The sequence below is a fragment of the Diorhabda sublineata genome, chromosome 9, assembly GCF_026230105.1.
Source record: "Diorhabda sublineata isolate icDioSubl1.1 chromosome 9, icDioSubl1.1, whole genome shotgun sequence".
NCBI lineage: Eukaryota > Metazoa > Arthropoda > Insecta > Coleoptera > Chrysomelidae > Diorhabda > Diorhabda sublineata.
This window is the reverse complement of record NC_079482.1, coordinates 22,617,685-22,641,673: the sequence shown is the minus strand read 5'-3', so window position 1 is coordinate 22,641,673 and position 23,989 is coordinate 22,617,685. Positions and strand designations below refer to the sequence as shown.

Here is a 23,989-nt window from a genome sequence, read left to right as displayed (position 1 = left end):
TTAATCACTAAACGTTGCTAAAATAATATTAAAAATATAAAATAAATGTTGCCAATATAATTTCCAATTCAGTTCAGTTTGTAGTTTGGTAGAAACGGCATGTATTATTTGCGGAATGTATTTATACCCTTATACTTAACTCAATAAATCATGTAAACAGCTTATAAAAACAATACAAAGGAATGCCGCTTAGGAAATGTACCCGATGCATCCAAGTCGTTTTCCTTGATCGCGACAATCTTTATTGGGAAAATTCGTCTTCCGGCAATTGGTCGCTTCTCGATTTTCTACTATTTCGCACCGGAATATAAGAACTAACGCAAAAACACGAGTTGTGACGTGTTTAAGCGTATTTTCGGAATCTGATGACACATTACGTATACAATATATGTATATTTCGGATATTAGTCCGCTAATAAGTAAGACACAAGATGTTAAATTGAAAACAGAAGGATTCTTGTGATTCTTCGACTGTTCTGTGAGGTGATAGCTGGAAAATTGGATACGTATTAGTCGCAATGAGAATAAATAAGAACCGTAGTAACTACAAATCAATTATTAATCAACAGTTTACAACAAACCTTCATAATTCGGAATTCCCAACCAATTCTATAAAGTTTACGCCCTAACAAAAAACAAGCGGTCTTGTAGCATACTTATCCTTTCTTTCGATACAGTCTCCTTTCAGTTCAAAGATCCTTTTTAATCCTTTCAAATAATAGTTACCGTGCTTCTCATTGATATAGTTCTCTACCTATGCGATAACGCATAGGTCTGATGAAAAACTATCTTGCAAGTGAGACTTTATTTTACTTCAAATGTGGTCCCCTTTTGCTTGATATTCCTCTGTCATTATTCTACTTTTTTGAGGATAGTTGATAAACACAATCCTACGTCTATTCCAAAAAACGATAGCCTTTACTTTTCCGGCCGATGAAACCGTCTTTGCCTTTTTTAGAGCAGGGTCGCCATTTTGCAATTTCTGTTTGTTTTTCCAGTGCGGGAGTGTAGTGGTGAATCCAGGTAACATATACAGATGTAAATCAAGTTGAAATTTGACTAATTATGTTTAAACCGCATCAATAATTTGCAGCGATTCGCATACATCGTGGTTGGTGGATCGATCCTGAAATTCGTTTTTGGTGATCAGATAGAAGGTCTACCATGAATTGTGCTTGAATCTCAGTATCGTCCCGGGGTCTAAATACGTTTAAACTGCAATAATGAGTCCTGGGAAATGTTTATTACCCAACGCGTGATCGGTTTACGCATGCATAATTATTTGGTCAGAATATGACAAATGCTTTCTATTAACATACTGTCAAGTACCGTTAAGTCCAACTCCTCTATCCTTTACGTAGGCATATTGCTTTTTAAAAAACAGACATTTAATGACAACCCAACTCACTAATACGAGTGTCAAACGGAAACTAAGCGTCCAAAAGTCTATTGAAAAACTCTCAAAACATAGACATTTCCATTATTTATACGGTTTTATTCCTGAAATACATTTTCTTGAGGCAGACTATGAATTAAGGCAAAGAAACTGTTTCATCATTCAACTAATTTCGTAGTTCGGATTTTGAAAAGGGCCTTCCAACAATAACATAAATGAGTATAGGAAGCACATATCTCAAGACATTTTAGTGTGATTTAGTAATATATTTTCATGTTTAGACTATCATTTGAAAATATTACTATTTCTACTGACTCTTATACTGTCAATATATCGCTTGAACTTTGTGAACGTGGATTAAGTATTGTTGTTTTTATGCATTTCCGTATAGCGCTTCCATGAATTTATTACTGCTTGATAATGAACCGTAATCATGATTTACTCCGGTACATCATTAAATAAGTCAGTCGTCAAGCAAGTGTAATATCTTGATTGTAATTATTTCCAAAAAAATATGAGCGAGTTGAATGTACATATATATCCACCGAAATATAGTCGTCGATGATACTTGAGGTCTTGAAACGTATTCATTGATATTCAAATCGATCGTCATTATTTTTCACTCTACACTTTCATGTATATACGCTCTGTGTTTATTATCTTATCAACATCTATTTCTGGCAACAATTAAATATATCTAAATACCATAAAATCAATGTGAATTATGTAAAAATATGAATTTTCGTAGCTTCCGAGTTTTAGGTCAAATGGACTAAAAATGATGAAATATTCAGACAAGCCATCCAAACCGAAAAGTTTTGAAATAGAGACGTGTGAACTATATTGTCTTTGAACTTTGGAAGTTCCTACATATCATTTGCCTTTAAGATTTCCTGAAAGCAGAATATGTAAGACACTTCAATTCAGTGTGCTCTACTTCTTATACTTTTGCAGGCGCTTCAAGATTTTACATGATTTTATCATTTCTCATGGAACTTTGACGGGTATTCCGTAGAATTATTCACAAGTCTATTTTTCACAAAATAAAATGTGTCGAATATCTGTTGGGAGGAACTGATAGTTATACTACAAATCATCGAAATAAAAAGAGAAAAACATTCGCACATTAAAGAGATTTGAAAATAACATCAAAGTTTGTTTTAATTTGATATATTCATCATTCAAAAGTTAAAAAAATGATATCATTTCGTTTGAGGTGTTTAAAATAACGAGACATTGGTATCAAACCCAGTTTATACAGAAAAATATTCGAAACTAGGGTAGAATAAAATATAAGCGATAGACGATATTAAAGAGGATACTCAATAATAAATCCAGTGCGCTTGTTGGAGAGAAAATATAATTCGCCGGCAGCAGATATTATGTATGTGGATAGAATTACATAAAATTTAAGTAAACAATATATACGGATACTCCTTTGTTGTTGTACGTTGATTTTATGTTTGTATGCACATACAACGAAAATATTTATGACAAAGCGTTTTTGTTTACCTCGGTGATTGTTTACGGTTGATTTCATTAGTTTATCCATAAAACTCATGATTCCATCCACTTTATAACATTCCAAAGAATAAAATATGGTCATTATTGTTTTTATTGAAAACGATATTTCATTATATTTTGAATTGAATATTTCGAAAATTGGTTCGATTTATGAATTCAACGCTAGCCCAAATAATCATAGTTCATTTTTTGGACAGCTGTTCAAAAAATTTTCGACACAGTCCCCTTTTAGTTCATCGATGTTCCAACATTCTTAAGCCTTTCACTGGTCATCATAATTCGCCATTCAAAATTAAATCCAGCCAAAACGTTATTCGAGCTTAAAAAACGAAGTACAGCTATAAAGAAAATTCTAGCTGCAAGCGATGACAGTGACCAATAATATGAGCCGATCTCTTAAGATGAAAATCTATCTGAAACTGAAAATTCGCAAAATCAACATTGGCAAAACGGGAATTATTGTCTTGACTATATTCGAACTTTATATAGCGAAGGGCACAACTTACATGTAGATAACGGGTTTATAAGCCCTAACCTATTTAATGTTTTGTAAAAAGTGAAAACCGACGCCTGTGTAACTGTTGAAATGCATCGTAAAAATGCAAAAAATTATTACCAAACTGTCAAGTGAATATCCTCTAGCTATATGCTTTGAAATATTATTTCAATTTGTGCTAATACTGCTCCAGATAAGTAAACCGCGTGCTGAAAACAATTCCTTGAAATGGGAGTTATATATTGCTGCCTTATCTAAAAAATTAAGTTCTTCCTGTTTTGCGCTGAGATCAGTTTCCAAAAAAATGAACTTATACATTTCCTTAACAGTCTATTATGTCCTTATCGAGTCGCATCTCCGATTTGCCCTTTGAGCAAATCTTCAAACTACAAAAGAGAGCTGGAGGATATGTACTCGGACTAAACAGCAGGGCTCACTGCAGGGATTTATTTGAAATATTAAAGATTATAATTCTTCCTCTCTTATTCATATTTGAATCTGTTTGCCTAATTCGTAAGCAAGCTTCTCCAATTTCAGAAAGATCGTTGCCCGGGTATCCACGTAGGAACGCGGAGCACCACCTTTATCTACGTACTACACTTTAAGAATTAGTTAAGGGCTCAATATTTTACGATGCAAAAAAATGTACAATCACTTGCCAGTTCAAATCAAATCGAATGCCTTCTACTCTGTAAACGACTTCTATTCTATGTTCGTTTTTTAGGTTTTACAAGATTTTCTCTACACATTGTGACAATTTTTTGAAAATAAAGCATTTCTCTTTCTCTCTATGCGAAGTAAAAGGGTTATCCCTTCCAAATGGTATTTGCTGATATTCGCTCCAATAATTTCACAAATTTTTTTCCTTTAATGTATACTTCTATCGTTTGCAGTATAGTTTCATCGAATGTATATTTTGATTTGAAAAATATTGTGAAATAATAAATACACTCGTGTTAAAAATAACGCACCACCCCGATTTCTGAAAATATTTTTTTGTTTAATAAATTTAAATTAATATTGCTAGTGTTCAACTTCTGTTCAATCATTTTGACGCAATAATAAGAAATGTGTAGTAATTTTGAGTGATTTTTAATGAGTAAAAAAATAAGAATAAAAACATTACAATAAAATCAAATTTTCCTAAAAATAAAACTTGCGTTCTAAACAATAATGTTCCTTCTTTTTAAAACGCTAGTAGCGTGTATTTCCACCTCTTAATTTAATTGTTGATAACATTCTTCAAGGCATGATTTGAATTAGTTGTTGTATCACTTCTTGAAGTATGTTCTCCTATTCCTCTAATGCCGTTTGCTCAAGCTCATTCAAATTTTGTGGAAAGGGATTTCGAAGACGAATGCAGCGTTTTAAAATGCCCCAGACATGCTCGATAGGATTCATATCTGGACTTCTTGGTGGCCAGTCCAGGGTATGGATTCCTACTTCGTTTAGGTAATTCAGAATATCTGCCGCAAAGTGTGGACTAACATTATCATGCTTTAAACAAAAAATAATCACCAATAAATGGCCCAAACGGAACGACGTGATTTTCAAGAATGTCAGTTATATATCTTGCTGCGTTAAGGGCGGTTCTAGGAAGAGCCACTAATTCCGTGCGGGTATCAAAACAAATTCCTCCCCGAAACATGACAGACCCTCCTTGGAACGGCTCCCTAGGAATGATACAAGTCTGCGCATATCTTTCTCCTCGCTGTCTTCGAATTTGATTTCGTCCACCTGGACGTAATTTCTAAATTCCATTTTAAATGTTGCCTAGCAGCACGATGCTGCCTGGTTAGAAAAGGTGCCTGGAGAGCAGCATTCTGAAGGTGTCGTCTTATTGATCTATCAGAGATATTCACATTTCGGACTTCTCGTAAGAGGCTGTGGAACCCAACACTTGTCATTGACTGATTTCTTAATGAATTTGAAAAAATTGAAAAAAACTGAGGGGTGTCCTTGTCGAGGCCTTCTAGAATGTGAATCGGTCATTCAAAATCTTTGCATCAATTTGCCAATGATAACTTTTTCCCTGGCCAACTAAGTCGGTTATTCTTTTAACTTCGCGTTCACTCAAATGCCTAACTCTATTCATTTTTTGTTAGACTAGTCTCGATTTTAACACACCTTGATTGACTTAAATTACTGCTGTCCACAAGTTGGTACAATATAATGAAAGAACCATTGAAATATGAATAGAATTAAAATTTTAAAAAACCACAAAAACAGTGTCTTGCTGATAAAAAATTTTGCTACATTCAAAATACTTTAACTTTGAGATAGAAAAAAAAAGAAACCCAAAGATTAATATTTTAGGTTTTGATATTGAAATAGAGGATGGTGTGTTATTTATGGCCAGGAGTTTATGTAATTTTTCCACCATACTATAAATGTAATAGTCCTGGGTCACAAACCGGAAGATAATGATAAGGAAACATTCTATGGCAAGGTAAAAGATAATTATTTCTTTTACTTCAAATGTTGTGTATGTTGTTATGTTGTGTATGTTGTTATGTTGTGTATTTATAAAATTTATAGAAAAACTAGAGCAAATCTTAAAACATTATTGGTAAATTCATGACTTGTTATCATAAATATGTCCAATATTAATCTTCGATTGCATCGTTTGTAAAAAAACAACTATAGCCTAAATTGTTGTATAATAAAGAAAGTAAATTGCTTCATCACGATTACAATAACTTACTTTTAATATACAAAGAATTATTAAATGAGAAAATCCTCAGAAGTTTTCCCTTGTTTCTTTTTCATTAAAAAAAAATACCGCGGAACGAACTACAAAAAGTCCACAAACAATATCACACAAATTGAACACATAAATTTAATCTCGTCTTCATTCAGGGCTGCTACGCTGAATGAACAACTGTACAATGAATTATTGAAGCTTAGTAATTGCAAAAGTTCGCTGGAACGGAATACACTTGTAAAAATTGTGGCCGGAAGGGAATATCGGATCACAATAATTGTTGCTTCCAAATTGCAATCTTTCAGTTTCATTCAGAATCATATACATTCTGCAATCCACATAATGAAAAATTTGAAATAGAACGAAATGGAAAATTTTTACGAGGCAATTCTAGCTGAAATGATGTTTATCCGATATCGAGCAGTTATTTGAAACGCATATATGAAAAATTAAGTATTCAATTTCTATGAGTTACTGTTTTTGGTGATAGTCACATAATTAATATTTTTGTGATAACTACCTTATTCAAATGACGGTATTTGTCTGGTTTAGTCTCGGAATAGTTTTGTAATCATTAATTTTTCTATTCTCTTTCCCTTATTGATTTCAGATCACTCTTATTTTCAGTATATTTATTGAGAGTGAATAAGACTTTCTTCTTGGTGAATATAAAATCCAAGTCACGAGGTGAGTCAAGGGAAAATAATCCGTCAACAACTATGACAGTTAAGAATGATAATACTTTGAAAACCTCGCCGATTTATTGGAAAAGAAACATCCACAAGCAATGTTTTGTAGCTTTGATAACCTATGGGGTGAAAACTTTCCCTGACAAAACTAATTGTGGAAAAAGTGACAGTGGCTACGGAGAATATAATAATTAGGATTACGCCGAGAAATACAATTTCGAATGGAATAAAAAAAAGAAGCAAGCTTAATGAAACCTAAAAATCATGAAAAAAAAAAGGAAATGGGCAAAGCAGACTACATTTCAAAATAATCACTAAAAAGATCGACAAGTTCTTTTCGAAAAAATCTGTCACCAATCAAATCAAAAGGATATTGACGTTGTTTATATTTTCGTTGTTTAGAAAATCTTCAATTCTGATAAAAGGTGTAAGCTGCAGCTACAGTAGATCTAGAATATCCCATTGAAATTGTTAGAGGAACCATTTGGTCGCATTAGCATTTTATTAGCAACATTCCAGAAGTCAGCATCTCACTTTGTTTGCTTAGCAGCCTGTTTACGTCACGGTAGCAAAAGCTAGGCCAAGCCTGTTTAGCTCGATTTATCGATAAAAGATAATACAAGCAAAATGTAATTAATATTCAGATTTGCTACGAGGCGATTACTGGGAAACCATCCACAAAGATAAAGACTGATGGAGTACACTAGATAATCTTGCAGTGAAACAAAGCGGTTGATGAAGTATGATGATGAAATAACGATCTGTAAATTGGGTGATTAGAAGATATGTTAACGTGATTTAAAATTAGATCTATTGAGTTTCGTATGTCTTCTGGAGTTAATTCAATTTGAGTTTTGGATTGGTTTCTATAGTCTTTCAATTTTATTATTTCATTGTATATTTCCATGACTCTATTTTCGATCAATTTTTTTCTAATAATCGATCATCTGTGAAATTAGACAGATCATATTTCCATTAATAAGCGCTTATAGCATGAATTGTTGATAAAGGGTGAACAAAAATAATATCGGAATTAAGATCTAGGAAAAGGTTGAGGAACGTGGATAGAAATCATCAAGGATAAAACGCGATAAATTCCAATGAAGGTCATTTCTGCCATCCGTCAAATAAGTATTCCGTTCCTATAAAAATGGCAACATTGTTTACAGAATTTTTTTATTGTTACACTACTAGAAACTAATAGAAAATGAGGAAAGAGAAATATCGATGAATTCAATTTTCAGGAAAAAAATTTTAAAGAAATATTAATTGGATTTTGTTTTTTATTAGTTTTTGTTTGGCAGAGATCGAGAAGACACCGGTTGTGATTTATGGAGCATTTTTAAATTGATATTGAATATGGAAGAGCGTTAATGAGAAACCTAAATTAGGATTAAATTGCTGCAATAATCGAATGCAGTAAGAAGTTCATAATCAATATATTGGAAATTTATCAGCCAACTGTGGGTAGCGAGACATTTAGAGACTGGACGATATGATAAAAAGCCAGTGCAGGATCGTCTCTAGACAAATATACCTGCAAATAATAATAGATTTTTGAAACTGCATGTAACGGCAATATAGCGTCAACAAGAGTTAGCTGAAGCCGAAAAGTTAATTCACGAGCCGTCAAAAATGTTTAAAGATATGCTGGAGTAGCTGATACTGCTCCTCAACTAACCACGGAACACGGTGCGGTCAGTTTCGGATTCGTTATTATTTTAAAACACGAAAAAGTACCGAATTATTTCACTAAAAACTTCCGCGTATGTTAAACGTTCAAAGAAAATCGCAGTAAAGTTATTATAAAACCGATTTTTGAAAATTCAATCGGATGCCATCGAATGCACATTCATGCTAATAATACCTTAAAAGCTAATTAGCCTGGATATCCCAGCCTTGGCCATTCGTTGACAACCCAAGCTTGGACCAAGTTTGGACTAATCCTGGTTAACCCAGCTTTGGCCTTTCAATGGGGACTGAAGCTTCGGTTGTTCGGTCAAATACGGCATGATTCGAGTTTCGACATTCGACATTCTTTCACCTATTTGGAGAGAACGAGTCTAAATTTTATAGACAACTTACACGTATTTGACTGACTAAAACAGAGAGACTACCACGGAGGATGATCTTATACCACAGTTACTGTTATGACAAAAAGTTTTTGATTGTTAACAAAAATTATATTAAAAAAAATTCTGTTAAACTAATTCGATGCATATATGCTTATATTGGGTATAACTAATTCACAACGGCAGACCTGCTGCTTTTGTGTATATGCCAAAAACTTCTTGGCTGTTCCAAACTAATTAGAAACTTATACTCCAAGGAACCAATTTAAAACTGCCTCGAAACACATCAGACTTTAATTACACTGTATCATTCTTACCAACTTCTCTACTTGGAACAATGCAACCAATTCTTTGGAAATTAACGCGATTGCGGATTAGAAAATTTCAAGAATGTCGAGATACTCGATAGGATTTATTTCAAATGAAGGTTTGAATATAATATTACAGAATATGTAACGAATATTTTCAGATTCTGAAAATAGATGGTAGTATAGAAAATAAGCAGCCTGATTGAGCCAACTTGAGGCACAAGAAATTGAGGTTAAATGTTTATGAAGAGAATGAAAAAAAAAAAAACAAAATTGACCGAGACATATCGTAAACTATAACATTAGTTTCAGATATATCAGCTGAGTGCGTATATTTACCTAGAATTATGGACCGTAGAGGTGAGGAGAACCATCTCGGTGTATCGAAAAGTGTCTGTTGAAAGGGGGCAAATTAAGGTGGCGCTATAGTAGCAAGTGGGAGAATTTTAAAAAGAGCGCCACAAACTATTAGAGTAGGATAGTGAATTGAATAAGTCGTAACTATTTCAAAGAAACTATAAACATATAAATTTTTGGTAATAATTCAAAATTTAAATTATGATTTGAGTATAATTTTGATTTGAGTTAATTCTTTCATGACACTGACTAAGTTGTATAAAATATGATTGTATTGAAAAGTTATCAACGATCTAACCATTCACACAGATTTTGCACTAAAGTTTAATACTAATTAGCTATTTTTATGCTAAATTCCGAAAATTATTCGAACCGTGAACCTCAGTAATCTATTAATAACGCTGCTCATTAGGATCAATAGTAGCCAGCCAAGTTGAAAAAACTTTAAGCAAATGATCAGTTTCAATAACAATGAGCGTGATTTGGGTTAGTTTCCATACATTCAGATCATGATGTTTTAACTCGATTACATTTCTCGAAAAATCCTTGAATAAAATAGAATGTAGTTGAATTGACTTTTATAGCTACCTTGTACAGATTATTTGGTATAGTTCTCATCTCAATTTCTCTTCTTCACCATTTTTAACATCCAAATTCAATAGTTTCCTTATAATTAAGTATACGTCATTTAATTTTATATTTCAAAAGTAATCTAGTGTTGAACTAACCTGTATATTAACATTATTTCTCGAAAAGAAAAATATAATTTACCAACACAAAACAATCATATAGGAAGTCATTGCATACAATGTTGAAATGAAACAAAACAATCTAGAGATCCAATATCTGCTGACTCTCCATTATAAAAATATCAATTTCCAAAAAGAGAAGCTATATATTTCCAATGAGATAAAAATTTCATCCCAATGGATTTCTGACATGGGAATCAAACGAGTTATTTGTATGAGTTTGTAAAAAGTAATTTCCCGATGCTTTGGTGTCTTTCGATCTTAGAGAGACATTTGAACGACCGAAATAAAGTACGGAAGCAATTTGGACAATTCAGAGCGGTCCGGAATTTATTTCCACCAACTGATGCTTTTCTAGAAAATGAGCACATACGGTCTTCATATATTATTTACAAAAAATATTTTAATACGAATGCAGTTTATCGGAAAGTGATTTTGCAATAATGAAGTTCCTCTAAAAGATATTTTCTTTTTTAAAATAGTTTTATTCTCAACTGATTTCACAACTTTTGATCATTTTAACATTGAATAAGTACTTTGAGGTATTATAACATAACGTAATTTTTTATTTGATCAGCTTCAAGCAAAAATATTCAACCATACAAGATACACCAAAGAATGTGGATCGTTTATAAATGATATTTCATACTTTAGGATGTAAATGTAGGGATAATTTCAATTTTAACGACGGAAACCGGTTCATGGGTGATTATAATAAACAAAAAAGAAACATGGTGTTGATGGTAAAAATGTTAAATATTGTAGCACGTCGTAGTTATATTTGTCTAACCATGCAACCTTTATTTTTATGTCTGAATTGGTTAAACTTTCTCATTGAAACATTCTAGATTCATAAATCGATATTTTGATTAATAGAAATTCAGTTGTAAAGTTTTTGCCAACCCTATAGTTTGCGTGATACACAATAAATGAAAACAATACGATAGATTTTGATATCTAAATCTTGAAGATATTATTTTAATTCGTATTTTTGGCATTATTTTGTATTCCAAGTTTCTAATACTCCTTGCATAGCTTGGAGGAATGCTTGTGATCGTTGTCATGCTGGAAGATAAATTTTCTGACAATCAGACACTAACCAAAACGTACTAAATTCTTCCTTGTTATTTTTTATAGTCTCAATACTTTAAATTCCCTTCAATTTTTACCAGATTTCCAGTCGCTCTTCCCCCAAAACCAGCTTTCTTTTCATTGTAGAAGTACTAAAAGACAGATCCCTTTATTCATTGATCTGAGCTTACTATCTCTAGTCCTATGATTTATAGCTACAGCTCAATTTTACTGATCAATACAATACGTTCATACCCATCGGTTGTGGTTTCTCATAGCCACCCTGAACGTATTCTATCCTGGTGGATATTTTTTCACGCTACATTACACCCTAAACTATGAAATGAAAACATAAGGTCAAAGTACTAGGTTCAACAATGGTTTTACTCAGTATGAAACTGAATTGCGAGAGCTCCACGAAAGTATAAATTACAGCACGTTGTTGCATCTTACAGAGCTAACTGTGACTAAACTACAATCATAAACACCAACGAAATAATTCACAGTCATAGAACAATAAACAAATCAGTGGTTACTTGCAAGTTGTAACTTGTTGCACTCATCGACGAAATATAAACATGCGCTCGTATAAAATGAACAAATAATGAAAACAATTATTTTGGTGTGTAACATAATGTTTCGACCTTCACTTAACAATATGAACAAGAAAATTGTTGAAGTGTTTGTTGACTAACTTTTTCTAAATTCGTCACGTAATCAGTAACCTTTATGTCCAATTAATCGTTTTCCTCAATTTTATTGATATTCTTTCCAGACTTCAATTCATTAGCATCCATTATAATTGATTTTTTGGTTGTTTTTATGTTCATTAAATGTTTTAAATTGGCAATTACATAATTTTATTTTGTGAAAAGAATGTAATTTAATTGATTTCAATTACATCAAAGTATTTAATTTTTTTTACGAAGTTCAAATCTCCACTCTGGGCTCCAAATTACATGGAATGTATCGTTAAATTGAAAATTTTCTGCTAGTGCAGTCTACTTCTATGGAGGTATTGAAGAAAACAACCCTTTGACTCAAATTAACTACTTCACTGAATCATTTTCAAAACAATTCCCATGTTTTATGTATTAATTTACATGATATTTCACCAGAATTAGTGAAAACATGTTATATCGTATTTTTTTTGTTCGATAGACAAAAGATTGAAAGTGACCTCGTTCATCTTATCGAAACATTTCGCAACGACTCAATAGAGCGGCTTAAATAGGAAATAATTGAAATTTCAGTTATCAGAAGAATAAAAACAATTTAATAAAAGAACGAAAAGTAATAAACATCCATAAATCTTTGTTCCGTAGTATGTTTCTCGAGTTTCTTGGTGAATTATATCTTTCGTGAACGAGACGAAAGAAATAACAAAAAAACGTAATACTCCAGAGAATCTAAAGCAATACGGATTTATAACTGATTATAAAGCAACGTTTACAATATAAAATATAAAAATATGTGTTCATGATTTTAGAGAACGACGAAATGATGGATCGAATTTCATTTAAACAGTACCAATTTATCTATTCGATTTTTTTCCAAGAAAGAAAATTTATTTTCAAATCAAGCTTTGTGAAACAATTATAGTTCTTTATATCAATTGCAGATTATAAAAAATCTTGCCGACAATTTTGTTTGATCTACCATAGGCGTAGATACCTCACTTTATAAATTTATTATTTTTACAAATCATTTTAAATTAAAGGGAATTATACGCAGTTATTTAGACGGATGCACTCAATTGTAATCCTACTAGGAACTTAGAAACAAATCATTATTATACCTCGTTAACTTGCTACAATTTAATATTAAATTATAAAACGTAAATAGACGAGTAAAATGTACCTACATGTATGGGAGTTTGGTTTAAACAGGGTAACAGGCGTGAACTGAACCCTTTCTGTACTCCATTCGTTCAGAATATTATGATAAAGACTTAAAGAAAAGTCGAAACTTCAATTCAATATATCTTTCAAAAATTATTAAACAAAAACCAATTTGGAAACAGAAGAGACTTGAAATCAAGAAGATTTAGAAACATAAACATATCAAAAGGTCCAAGAAATAAGAAATTAAAGAAATGATTGTTCAATCGAGAGCTCTTTGACATGTGACAAGTCCATCCACGTTCTAAATCATTTTTTTGGCTTCTTTCGCTATTTTTGTCCATTTTTTCCTGTCATGGTTATTACTCCACTTTACATACACTGACTCCTATCTTGTTCAGATCATTTGTTATTTGATTTTCCCATTGGCTTTTTCTTGGCCGATTTCCCACGGGTCCCATTCTGTTATTCTTTCAACTTCATTATTGTTTTTCATTCGTTTTATATGCCCTAGACTTTCTAATCACTGCGATTTTGTAAATCTGGTGATAGTTTCTTCATTTAAGGCTTCTTCAATTTCAGGGTTCATAAGGATTTTAATCCAACTATTTTAGTCCAGATATCTTCATATCATTTTCGAAAGTGTTGAGTTTTTCTTTATCAGCTTTTGTTAAATTCGTCGATTCTTCTCCTTTGGTTACGGTTGACCTTATAGCTTATTAAGTTTGGAGCCATCACGTGATATGGTTTCAATATACATAGAGCAAGAGAATTCGATTCGCAGAACAAAACTGGAAATGGATTCTTGTTGATCTCTATATCCAAGAACCAATCACTAATAATGGACTAAAAAAGTCTGACAATACTTTCATCAATGTTATTAACCGCCACAAATATAGGTAGATGATCAATTTAACATTGGAATTGAATTTACACTTCGCGTGCAAATTTAAATCAACAGCAATAAACCGAAAGTCTGTTAAAATTCTTCTACAATAGTTCGTAATATTTTTCTGCAGCAGCCAAAGTTGCAAATTTCCGAAGTTACTCAAAACACGAATCTAACTGAAATTCGAAGGCGTAAATTATCTCCAACTTTAATTCAATCGTAAAAAAGTTTGAAAAGAGGGTTAGAGTTCCAGCAAACATTATACCCTTCAAACTTTACCAATCAGCATAAAAACACCGCCGTTTGCTTAATAGATTTGAATTTAACTATAACGTTAAAGTTAGACTTTCGAATGATCGTCTTCCCACTACAAAGGGGGTTGAGTGGCTTGTAGGCGTTTGTATGGTTTTATTGTAGCAATAAAGAGAACAAATTTCTAGAATCTTGATAATAAGCTTCGTTGTTTTGCTTGTTGGCCTAAAAAACCGATAAAAATGTAAATGATTGAAACATAAAAACATCTTGAGTTGTTAAAAATAATGTATTTTTAACAGATTTTTGATAAATGAACGGTGTATTATATAAATTTACGAGTCTCTCTTTGTTAATAAATATTTTCAAATGAAATTTCTCACACATTTTCACATAATTCACACTGCAATTCAACTAACAGGAATCATTTTTATTATTTACATCAAAATATTGCATCTGATTATACGGAACGTATACTTTAAACTTTAGTTCTATACTGGAAAATTTATTGATTTAACAAAAGCATTATCATCATCACTAGTTCTATAACCTTACAAAGGGTATGGAGTTTCTCTTGCAAAGACCAATCAGTTTGCTGCATCAATCTTTGTAACATCTTCAAAGACCCCGTATCTCCATCTTAACCTTCACCGAAAATTTTTCTCAGTGTCTTTTTCTCGAATGTCGATAGTAAAGTTTCGTCCGTTTTGTTAGGGTCCAGGTTTCCAATCAACGTCATATAAATGTCATAGTAACACACGACCTCAGTGTCTGTAGCATTTTTTTCTCAAACTATTCTTAAAGCCTCTGACAGGTGCAATATGATTCGTAACCTGAATGGACACAATCCATCTGAGAGATCAAGTACATTTCTTATTATGGTTTCCTTAACCGAAAAAGAGAGGATAGAAGTTTTAATGGAGGTAGGTTACTTGAAGTATAAGTTTGATTTAACGAGACCAGGAATAAGCGACGATGCAAATTTTTATATTTTGCTGTCAATAGAAGACAACGCAACAGAAATTGCCTTGCAATAAAATATTAGTGGTTTGTGGAGTAGTAAAGTTTTTTTAGAAATAAAAACTGTACCCATACCAAGTGGTACAGTAAATCTACAAAATTCCCCCTATTGGGTTTTGGAAAACCCTTTCTGGATTCGATTAAAACACATCCAGCGCCCCGAAAAAATTATATTTGGGTAGGGAAATTTATTGGTCCATATTTCTTTTATGGAAATTTAACAACTGAGCGATATATGGAACAACTGTGTATGGCAGTGCTTCTAATTGCGTCATTTCCAGATCCAAATAATAGAAAATTGTACCTAATTATTCAGAAATGATTGGACCATATGGTGGACTGCCAATTGTTCTTTAGTTTTCTGGTGTTAATATTATTATATCGAGTGTACGTCAGTGTTTCACTCGATATCTAACCTCTCAGTTCTTCCAAGAATTGCCGACCACTCCTAAGTACCTCAGCTAACTTAGTACCTTATCCACATAGAGTAGTCCGACAAATTCCTTGAATTCAGCCACTTATGTAGGTTTTACGTCTGTAACTCTTAGAAAGCGATTGGGGAGATAGCTGGAAGGTCGACTCTCTATTATGAAACACAGAAACTTGGTAGACCAAAATATATTCTACTCATTTTATAGATTAAATGCGCCCGACGAAAGGTTAATATTTTACGCTTGTAAAAAATCTTAGCATCCCAAAAAAGTTTTACGGTAGCAGTTTCCGGCCCTCAGAATGCGTCAAAACGTTCATTCGTCAAAATCACCTCAGAATCTCCACAACCTGATGTCGAAGATAACAAACTGCAAATAGATATTTTTACCAAGTCTACAAAAAAAGAACTTAGTGAAATAATTTCGTGAGATTCACTTTCTATTTTACAATTTATAAAGTAGTATATTGTAACTATGATTATTCAGTTTTTTTCAGATATTTAATCAACGATTTTGCCCAGAAAATATCGTCTGTTAAGTTTCCTTTTTATGAAAATTTCGTGTTAATCTGTGGAGACCTCCTCTAGATTAAATGCCCCATCAGAATATGTCAGTGCTATACTAAAATTTACAATTGTAACACTCTATATATGGAGCGGTTTCTTACTGGGAACCTGGCAATGAAACACCAAAGTGGACTAACTTTAATATATTTTCCGAGCTTTCTAATACTTATGTATTCATCGTCTGGGAGTGAAATTATGGTAAAATACAATATAAGAAATATGTATGAAAATAATGAAATTTCTACTCACAATAATTAATTGAGATTGTCGGATATTTTGAATCGTATTAGTTATTGTAAATTTTTTTAATTTATAAGTTTAAAAATTAAATATTCAAATTGACGTTGATCGAAATATTGATTCTGGTAAGAATTTTATTAATTTTTAATTGGTTAGATTATGACTGACGTTGAATTTTTTTATGTTAGATAAGGATAAGCTGTAGTGAATTATGTTCAATATTGATTTGTTAATTTAGGGATAACATTAAATTTCAATATACTAGGTTGTTATGAATATAGCTGAATATTCATTGGTTAGAATATATATGACAATAAATTCTATGGGTTAGGTCGTTATAAGGTGAATTTGAAATTTATAGGTTAAGTGAGGTTAGTTAGTTGTTTATGATGTGGAATGTTTGTAAAATTTTTTAAAATCTAAAATATATGAATAAATTATACTAAGGTTATTTAAATCAGTTTTCTTATTAATGCATTGATCATTTTGGGCAATATATATTGTTTCTAAAAATCTACCTTTCACGTAGTTTTATTCAGTTATCAAATTTTATTATGTTTATATATATTTTTTATATTTTATTTGATGAAAGGTTAATATGTTACGCTTGTAAAAAATCTTAGCATCCCAAAAAAGTTTTACGGTAGCAGTTTCCGGCTCTCAGAATGCGTCAAAACATTAATTCGTCAAAATCACCACACAATCTCCACAATCTGATGTCGAAGTTAACAAACTGCAAATAGATCCTTCTATGAAGTGACCCGGAACAGTCTACAAAATAGAAGATGCAGCTTATACTTCAGCGTTTATATAACCCATAAAACAGGCTATCGCCGAACATGACCCTACTTTTGGTTTATGGATGCTTCAACCCCATAAGTGAAATTAAAAATAACACCACAGTTTTTACCTTCTTAATACTAATGCCCACGAAAATTTACATATATTTTAAAGACAAATCCATAAAAACTATCTCAAAAATCCAATTAGTAACTTGTCGCAATCTCCTTCTGGCGAACTACCAGATCCACTAGGATGTGATATGTATGATTTAGAAGAGGTTTCAAAATCCATCTGAGACTATAGTTTAAATTAATTTATGTACGAAAGATTATTTGTAGACCTCAATGAGGCGATTGACCCACACGGTCGATGCGTATTATCAAGAAAAAATTCATAACTACCAATTAGATGATAATACCAATAGAGTGCGGGTTTTATGGGGTATCAGTGCCCATCAAACATGTGTGTGCTCTTTCTAGATGAACAATAAAGATATATATTTTCCAAATAGAAACACAAAAGCGGAAAACATCTTCGTAATATTTGTGTTGACTGTGTGTTGACATAGAGATCACGTAGATCTCTGACACATTATTGTAAACAGACCCTACAGCGATGTTATTCCAAGTTTAGCAACGGTTCGCTCTTTGGCAATAAGAGAAATGATACAAGGAATGATTGTAGTTTACTGAACAAACAAAACAATAGAAAGACATGAATGACCGTATCGAGTATTATTGCGTCGTGACTTCAGCATACTGAGATGGAATCGGTATTGCATTCAGAAGAACGAATATTTTTCAATTAAATGTTTCATGCAATATATGGTAGGGGAGCTAACGAACGTCATAGAGACCTATAGAGCCGCAAAGCTCGCATAATAATAATAATAAGAATAAATGTCATATTATTTATTTTTATTCATGTACATATGATAATTAATCTGATCGTTCGCATGATGCGAGTGGTCATACGTAAGGGTTGACAATTATTATAATTTTCAAAAAAGATTCGTCATTTTAAAATACCAAGCGCCTCAGATTGAGATATATATGGTTCATTTTCATAACTTAGACCTGCTGTCTCATAATCCGACGATTACTTAAAGGGATTCTGCTAATCTGACAAAAAAATTCAAAAAAATGGACAAAAGCAGGACATGATCTCATTGGGTAACTTGGCACCACCCCAATTTAAAAAATACAAAAACATGTAGTTCTCGTCAATATGCAACATTGTAAACATTCGGTTATATGAACTTTTCAAACATAAAATCTGATATTTTTGGTTTACATTTTCCAAATTTTTAGAATGATAATTCTTAGTTTTCTAGTAAAAATTATGATTATAGAATTGAAAACTCGCAAAAATATGCAAGGACTGATTCCTTCGAATTAATTAATCAAAAGTTTCACTAGCAATCATCAATTGCATCATCTCATCTTTTGAAATAATTTGACGTCTTTACTTTCCAGATATTCAATTTTAATAATGTTCGGGAAACGGAAAAATCATTTTTTGGTATTGATCAACTAATTCCACATTTCAAATCGCTCAAACTGCTTATCAATAGTCTTCAATGAATCAGAGTTCAATCGATTCGGAAGATTGCCCATGCGGACTTTTATCTCCGTCTATAATACGCTAAATATTCTTAGTTTTCTGGTAAAAATTATGATTATAAGATTTAAAACTTCCAAAAATATGCAAAGACCGATTCCTTTGAATTAATTCATCAAAAGTTTCACTAGCAATCATCAATTGCATCATCGCATCTTTTGAAATAATTCGACTTCTTTCCTTTCCGGATTTTGATCTGTATTCATGTTCGGAAGATGGCAAAATCGTTTTTTGGTATTAATCAACTAATTCCACATTTTAAGTCGCTCATACCGCTTATCAATATTACTAGATCACCATCATAGATCAATTTCAACATTTTCTGAACTTTTTGGAAATTTTTTTGACTTTGAATTATAAGCATATTATTCGAATTGAATATTCTACGACATTACCGCAAATATTTTTAACTACATAGTAGAAAGAAAACAGGACAATCTGTTTATTTGAATTAGAGTATGAGACATAACAGTTGAAATAGATGCAGCGTAAGTAATTGCTGCTATAGAAATTCATTGACCTCGTTCATCCTCCAGCAGTGGAAATTATTGAATATTCATTAGTTAATATGAATTTCTCCCTTCATTTTGTATTCCGTTGCGATTATTTATATTTTCACATTAATTTTAGCATACTTTCTACAGTTTTTTTTCTGTTTGTTTCAGAAACAGATCCGGAGTTTATTAATTCTCGCTTCAGCGCTTTCACTCATCCTTGCCGCCAGACTACAATCACGTACACCTCATTTTTCTAGTGCGGACAATCCAACAGCTAGAGAAACAGAATTTTTCACCAGATTCTTCACATTCTTCTATTTACCGATTTTCAATTTTTGGTTGCTAATTTTTCCCAATACTCTCAGCTTCGATTGGGGCATGGAGGCAATACCCAGAATAACAACGATAAAAGATATCAGAAACATTGTTAGTTTGGTGTTTTATTACGGTATTGCCGTAATTTTGAAAAAATGTATGCTGAAAATTAGGAAAAAAGTGAAGAGAGAAGAAAGGCCCAAAGAGGACAATAAATCATGTACTGTATGTCACATGAACTGCTCAGATATACACTCTTCTTCCTGTAGAACAACCAACAACAATAATACGACCAATTTCTCTTCTTCTTTTTGTGTATGTTACAGCTATTGCAGACCTTTAATCATTCATCGACCAGAGAAACGACAGCACAATTCCAACGCCGCCATTGTGCTTTCTTTCGCCTTTTTAGCTCTTCCTTTTCTTCCAGCAACTAATATGTTGTTCTACGTTGGATTTGTAGTTGCTGAAAGAGTTTTGTATCTTCCAAGTGCCGGATTATGTTTGTTATTGGGATTGGCTAGTGGAACATTGTGGGATAGTTACAAACGACACAGACCAGTTTTAGTGTGCGGGTTAGTGTTAGTATTAGTGGCGTTTAGTGCAAAGACTGTTATCAGGAATAAAGACTGGTATAACGAAGAGGCCTTATATAGGTCCGCCATCCCGATCAACCCACCAAAAGGTAAGTTTCATAGATGATAATAATGATATCACTAGCTAAAGACTTGTAGAGCTCATTAGAGTGTGGAAATTAAGTAGTTTCTATTACTCATGTATATAGAAATAGGTTATAGTACATAGTACAAAGGCATTAATGCGAGGAAGTTCAATCACCTATACTAATTCAAAAATCAAAGTAATAATTAACACACGCCAATGTGCATATTTTGAAAGACATACGGGCAATCAAACATTTATTTACAAAAACAGAATTTACCAAGATATTCACATATATTAAGATTGGATAAAATCATTTCGATTCTGCTTTTAGTTTGATAAACTGATAGATATGAGCATTTACAAAATCAAACAATACTGTAATCACTTGAACCACTTGTCCATTTATTTCAGCTTATGGAAATCTGGGCAGTGTTCTCAGTAGTCAAGGGAGAGTGGACGAAGCTGAAATGGCATTCAGGAAAGCCCTTCACTATAGACCCAACATGGCGGACGTGCATTATAATCTGTGAGTAGTCTTTTGTTATTTAGCAACGCAAATTTCATTATAATTACGGCTGGTTGCTGTACACTACGTTTTATCCGACAAGAGATTAATGGAGACAATTAAAAATATATTACGAACCGCAATGCCACTTGTGCGGGCTTTGAGAAATCTCTATTATTAGCGCGAACGCTATTTATGAAACGTTGGTTGGCCTCGCGAGCTGGTCTTCTCTTCAAATAGGAAAATGATCAATAACATAGGATGACTGAGACAAACTTGTTCAAATTAAGAAAATTGCTTGAAACATAAATGTACTCTAGAATAAATTCAATCAAGACATACTCTTATAACTATCATTTTCGAAACGATTGAAATCACTTAAAATAATGAAGTGAATTGAAGTGAAGCGCTAGGTTCAATTGACCCCTAGCAGATAGTTCAAAAATCTCAGAGAAGTTTCTTTAACTTCCTCAAGTGACATGGATTAGTTTTAGTTTTAATGGTAAATGAAACACAATTAAATATCCCTAAATCACAGATATTCTGCGAAATTTCTAAATGAAAAACCATAAGATATATTGGAGGATTGGACGTTCGTTATGATTCATCTTGGACGGCACTGAATGTGAAGAAAATAAAGTGGAAATAATTTTAATAATTTCTGTTGAACTGAAAATTTTGCAGAAGATTTGTAAAATATCACGAAAGCGCAGCTTGTGACAAAATTGTCACAAGAACTCCAATATCGATACCTTCGTTGTTAACTACTTGTCGTCAATGTTTTCTATTCCTAATTCATAGTTTTCTCATAAACTATTTATTAAGTACGTTGTACAGTGGATTGAGGCAGTATTAAATAGTATTGCTCCGTCTCTTGTAGATTTATTATTTTTGATTCATTAATGGACTTGCTGATGTTGAAAATATAAGGTTTACTAAGCTACTAGTGTCAATATGTCAAAAATAGTGGCAGCTATCTAGTGACTGAAGAGGATCTATCAAATTTATGATTACATGAAATAACTGCCAATAATTCTTGAATTCAAGGATTACTGAATACAATATTCCCTTCAAATATCTGAATTTACTCACCCAAATAAGTTTCCGGGAAGTTGACCTTAAATGTTGTTCGTAAACTTCAGTATATTACATTATTTGATACATCCTCTTTGTTTATGCTCCGGGATATGCATTTTAGTCCATATAATCAGAAGCTATCTAAAGTTATACAATCACCTAACGGGGTGCAAAACTTTGAATTTCTACAGTTTCTCGTATAATAAAACTGTGGCTAGATGATCTGCATACATATCAGCTGGAGTTTGGAAACTTAAAATTGTTTTCTGTATGGAAAATTAAATTTCCCAAACTTCTCAAGGTTTGGATTTCGTGAAATTTCGAGTGTTACCATAAGTGGTATTGTTTCGCTCACTTATTTCTAAATCTATTTATAAGGTACTTTGCCCTTTTTAATACATTCATTAACCGTTTCAATTTTACAAGTTTGGATTTGCATAGTGATTTCATTTGAAAAAAAAATGACTTATATTAATGTTGAATTCAGATTTGAATCAAAAATTTTATAGAAAAACCGTGTTAACCTTATAATAAAAACTGATAGATAGAATTTTTTCCTAAAATGAAATTTCTCCTTATTGATTCGTCAAATATTACGCCAAGTAATGGAAGTTCCTACTCACTTTCAATGGAGCGATTGACCGATTATGTTTAATAGGAATAATCATTCTTTCGAAACAGTTGTTTGTCTCTATCGAGTACATTATCACCTTCACCTTCTTCAATATTTATAAGATTCAACATGGAAACTAAATCTTCAGTTTGTTCAATGTTTGCGACAAATCCTGAAAAATATGCTTATGCCACGGTAATGTATAATTTTTGTAATTCTATTCTACCACATAGGGGCTTGGTCAATAAACAAAACTAATATTAGTGATTCTCTGTAAATCCCCAATGAGAACAATAAAGACTACAGCACTTTCTCATAGTAACGGCAAATGTTTCAATGGACACTTAGGGTTACCTCTGATCAACACAAGAATATGAATTTTGTCGGATACATATTACAATGGAGTCCCAGTGATCAAACCCCCAGAAACAGGGGACGACCCCCGGACGCGAAATTGATGTCTTCCAAAAGGACACAAGATTCCTAAGACCGTTCAAAATGGTTTAGATTGGAAGAGACTTATGTCCAACGGTGGACGAGACATGTGCTAAATGATGGTGATGATATTCCGCGTCACATACTGGGGCGCATTTATGCATTTGGTGGACATAGAACTAGGACGAAATTTCGACATTCCCCATATTTCTAAGTTAAGCTTCAGTTCCTTTCATAATTGTTTATAGTTTGTTTTTTATTAATTAAAAATTCCCACTTAAGATATCTTATTAAAGCGATGATGATGAATTATTAATGAATCATCTTTATTACGCCGATTTAACTTTATTATCATGAGTTCATGCAGATGAAATATGAGAAAATTTAAAACATTCATAACTATAATCGTTCAAAATTGCTCAGAAATCCATCTCCACAGAAATTAACTATTAGGTTTATAGTTTACTTTCCATTAATAATTATCTGCGGGTCCGTGTCGGTCTCTTTAATGTTTGTTTATACTTCATAAACTTTTTATTGTCTTTAATCCTCACGAATTTTAAAAACAAGAAAATGAATGAAGATAGAAAATTCAGTATGAACAAAAATCGTGACGTTTTCAATTTTTTAGAACAAAATAAGATTATATTCGAGCATATGGACAATGGATTCATGATCTTGGACTAAAAAAAGGAGTTGTTTGTTCGCGAAAAATTTATTATGAATGAAAAAATATGGAAGTTTACGTTTAATTTTTTTTTGTACGGTCAACAGACAGGTCAATGATTTGTTGTAGCACTTAAAGGTGACGATTGGTTCTAGCTTGACCTGACATCACTTCGCTCGAGCCAGCTATATATTCAGCTTGTTCATAAT

The 23,989-nt window shown here is 32.3% G+C and overlaps 1 protein-coding gene across 1 annotated transcript in view; it reads left to right on the top strand.

The window, feature by feature from the left end:
- The window catches only part of LOC130448910 (protein O-mannosyl-transferase TMTC2-like), a 289,690-nt gene that overhangs the window by 60,176 nt on the left and 205,525 nt on the right, over positions 1 to 23,989 (top strand). Inside the window, exons 3-4 of the mRNA XM_056786514.1 lie at positions 19,674 to 20,505; positions 20,895 to 21,009. Of these exons, the coding sequence (XP_056642492.1) occupies positions 19,674 to 20,505; positions 20,895 to 21,009 (947 nt within the window). The remainder of the gene's footprint in view (positions 1 to 19,673; positions 20,506 to 20,894; positions 21,010 to 23,989) is intronic.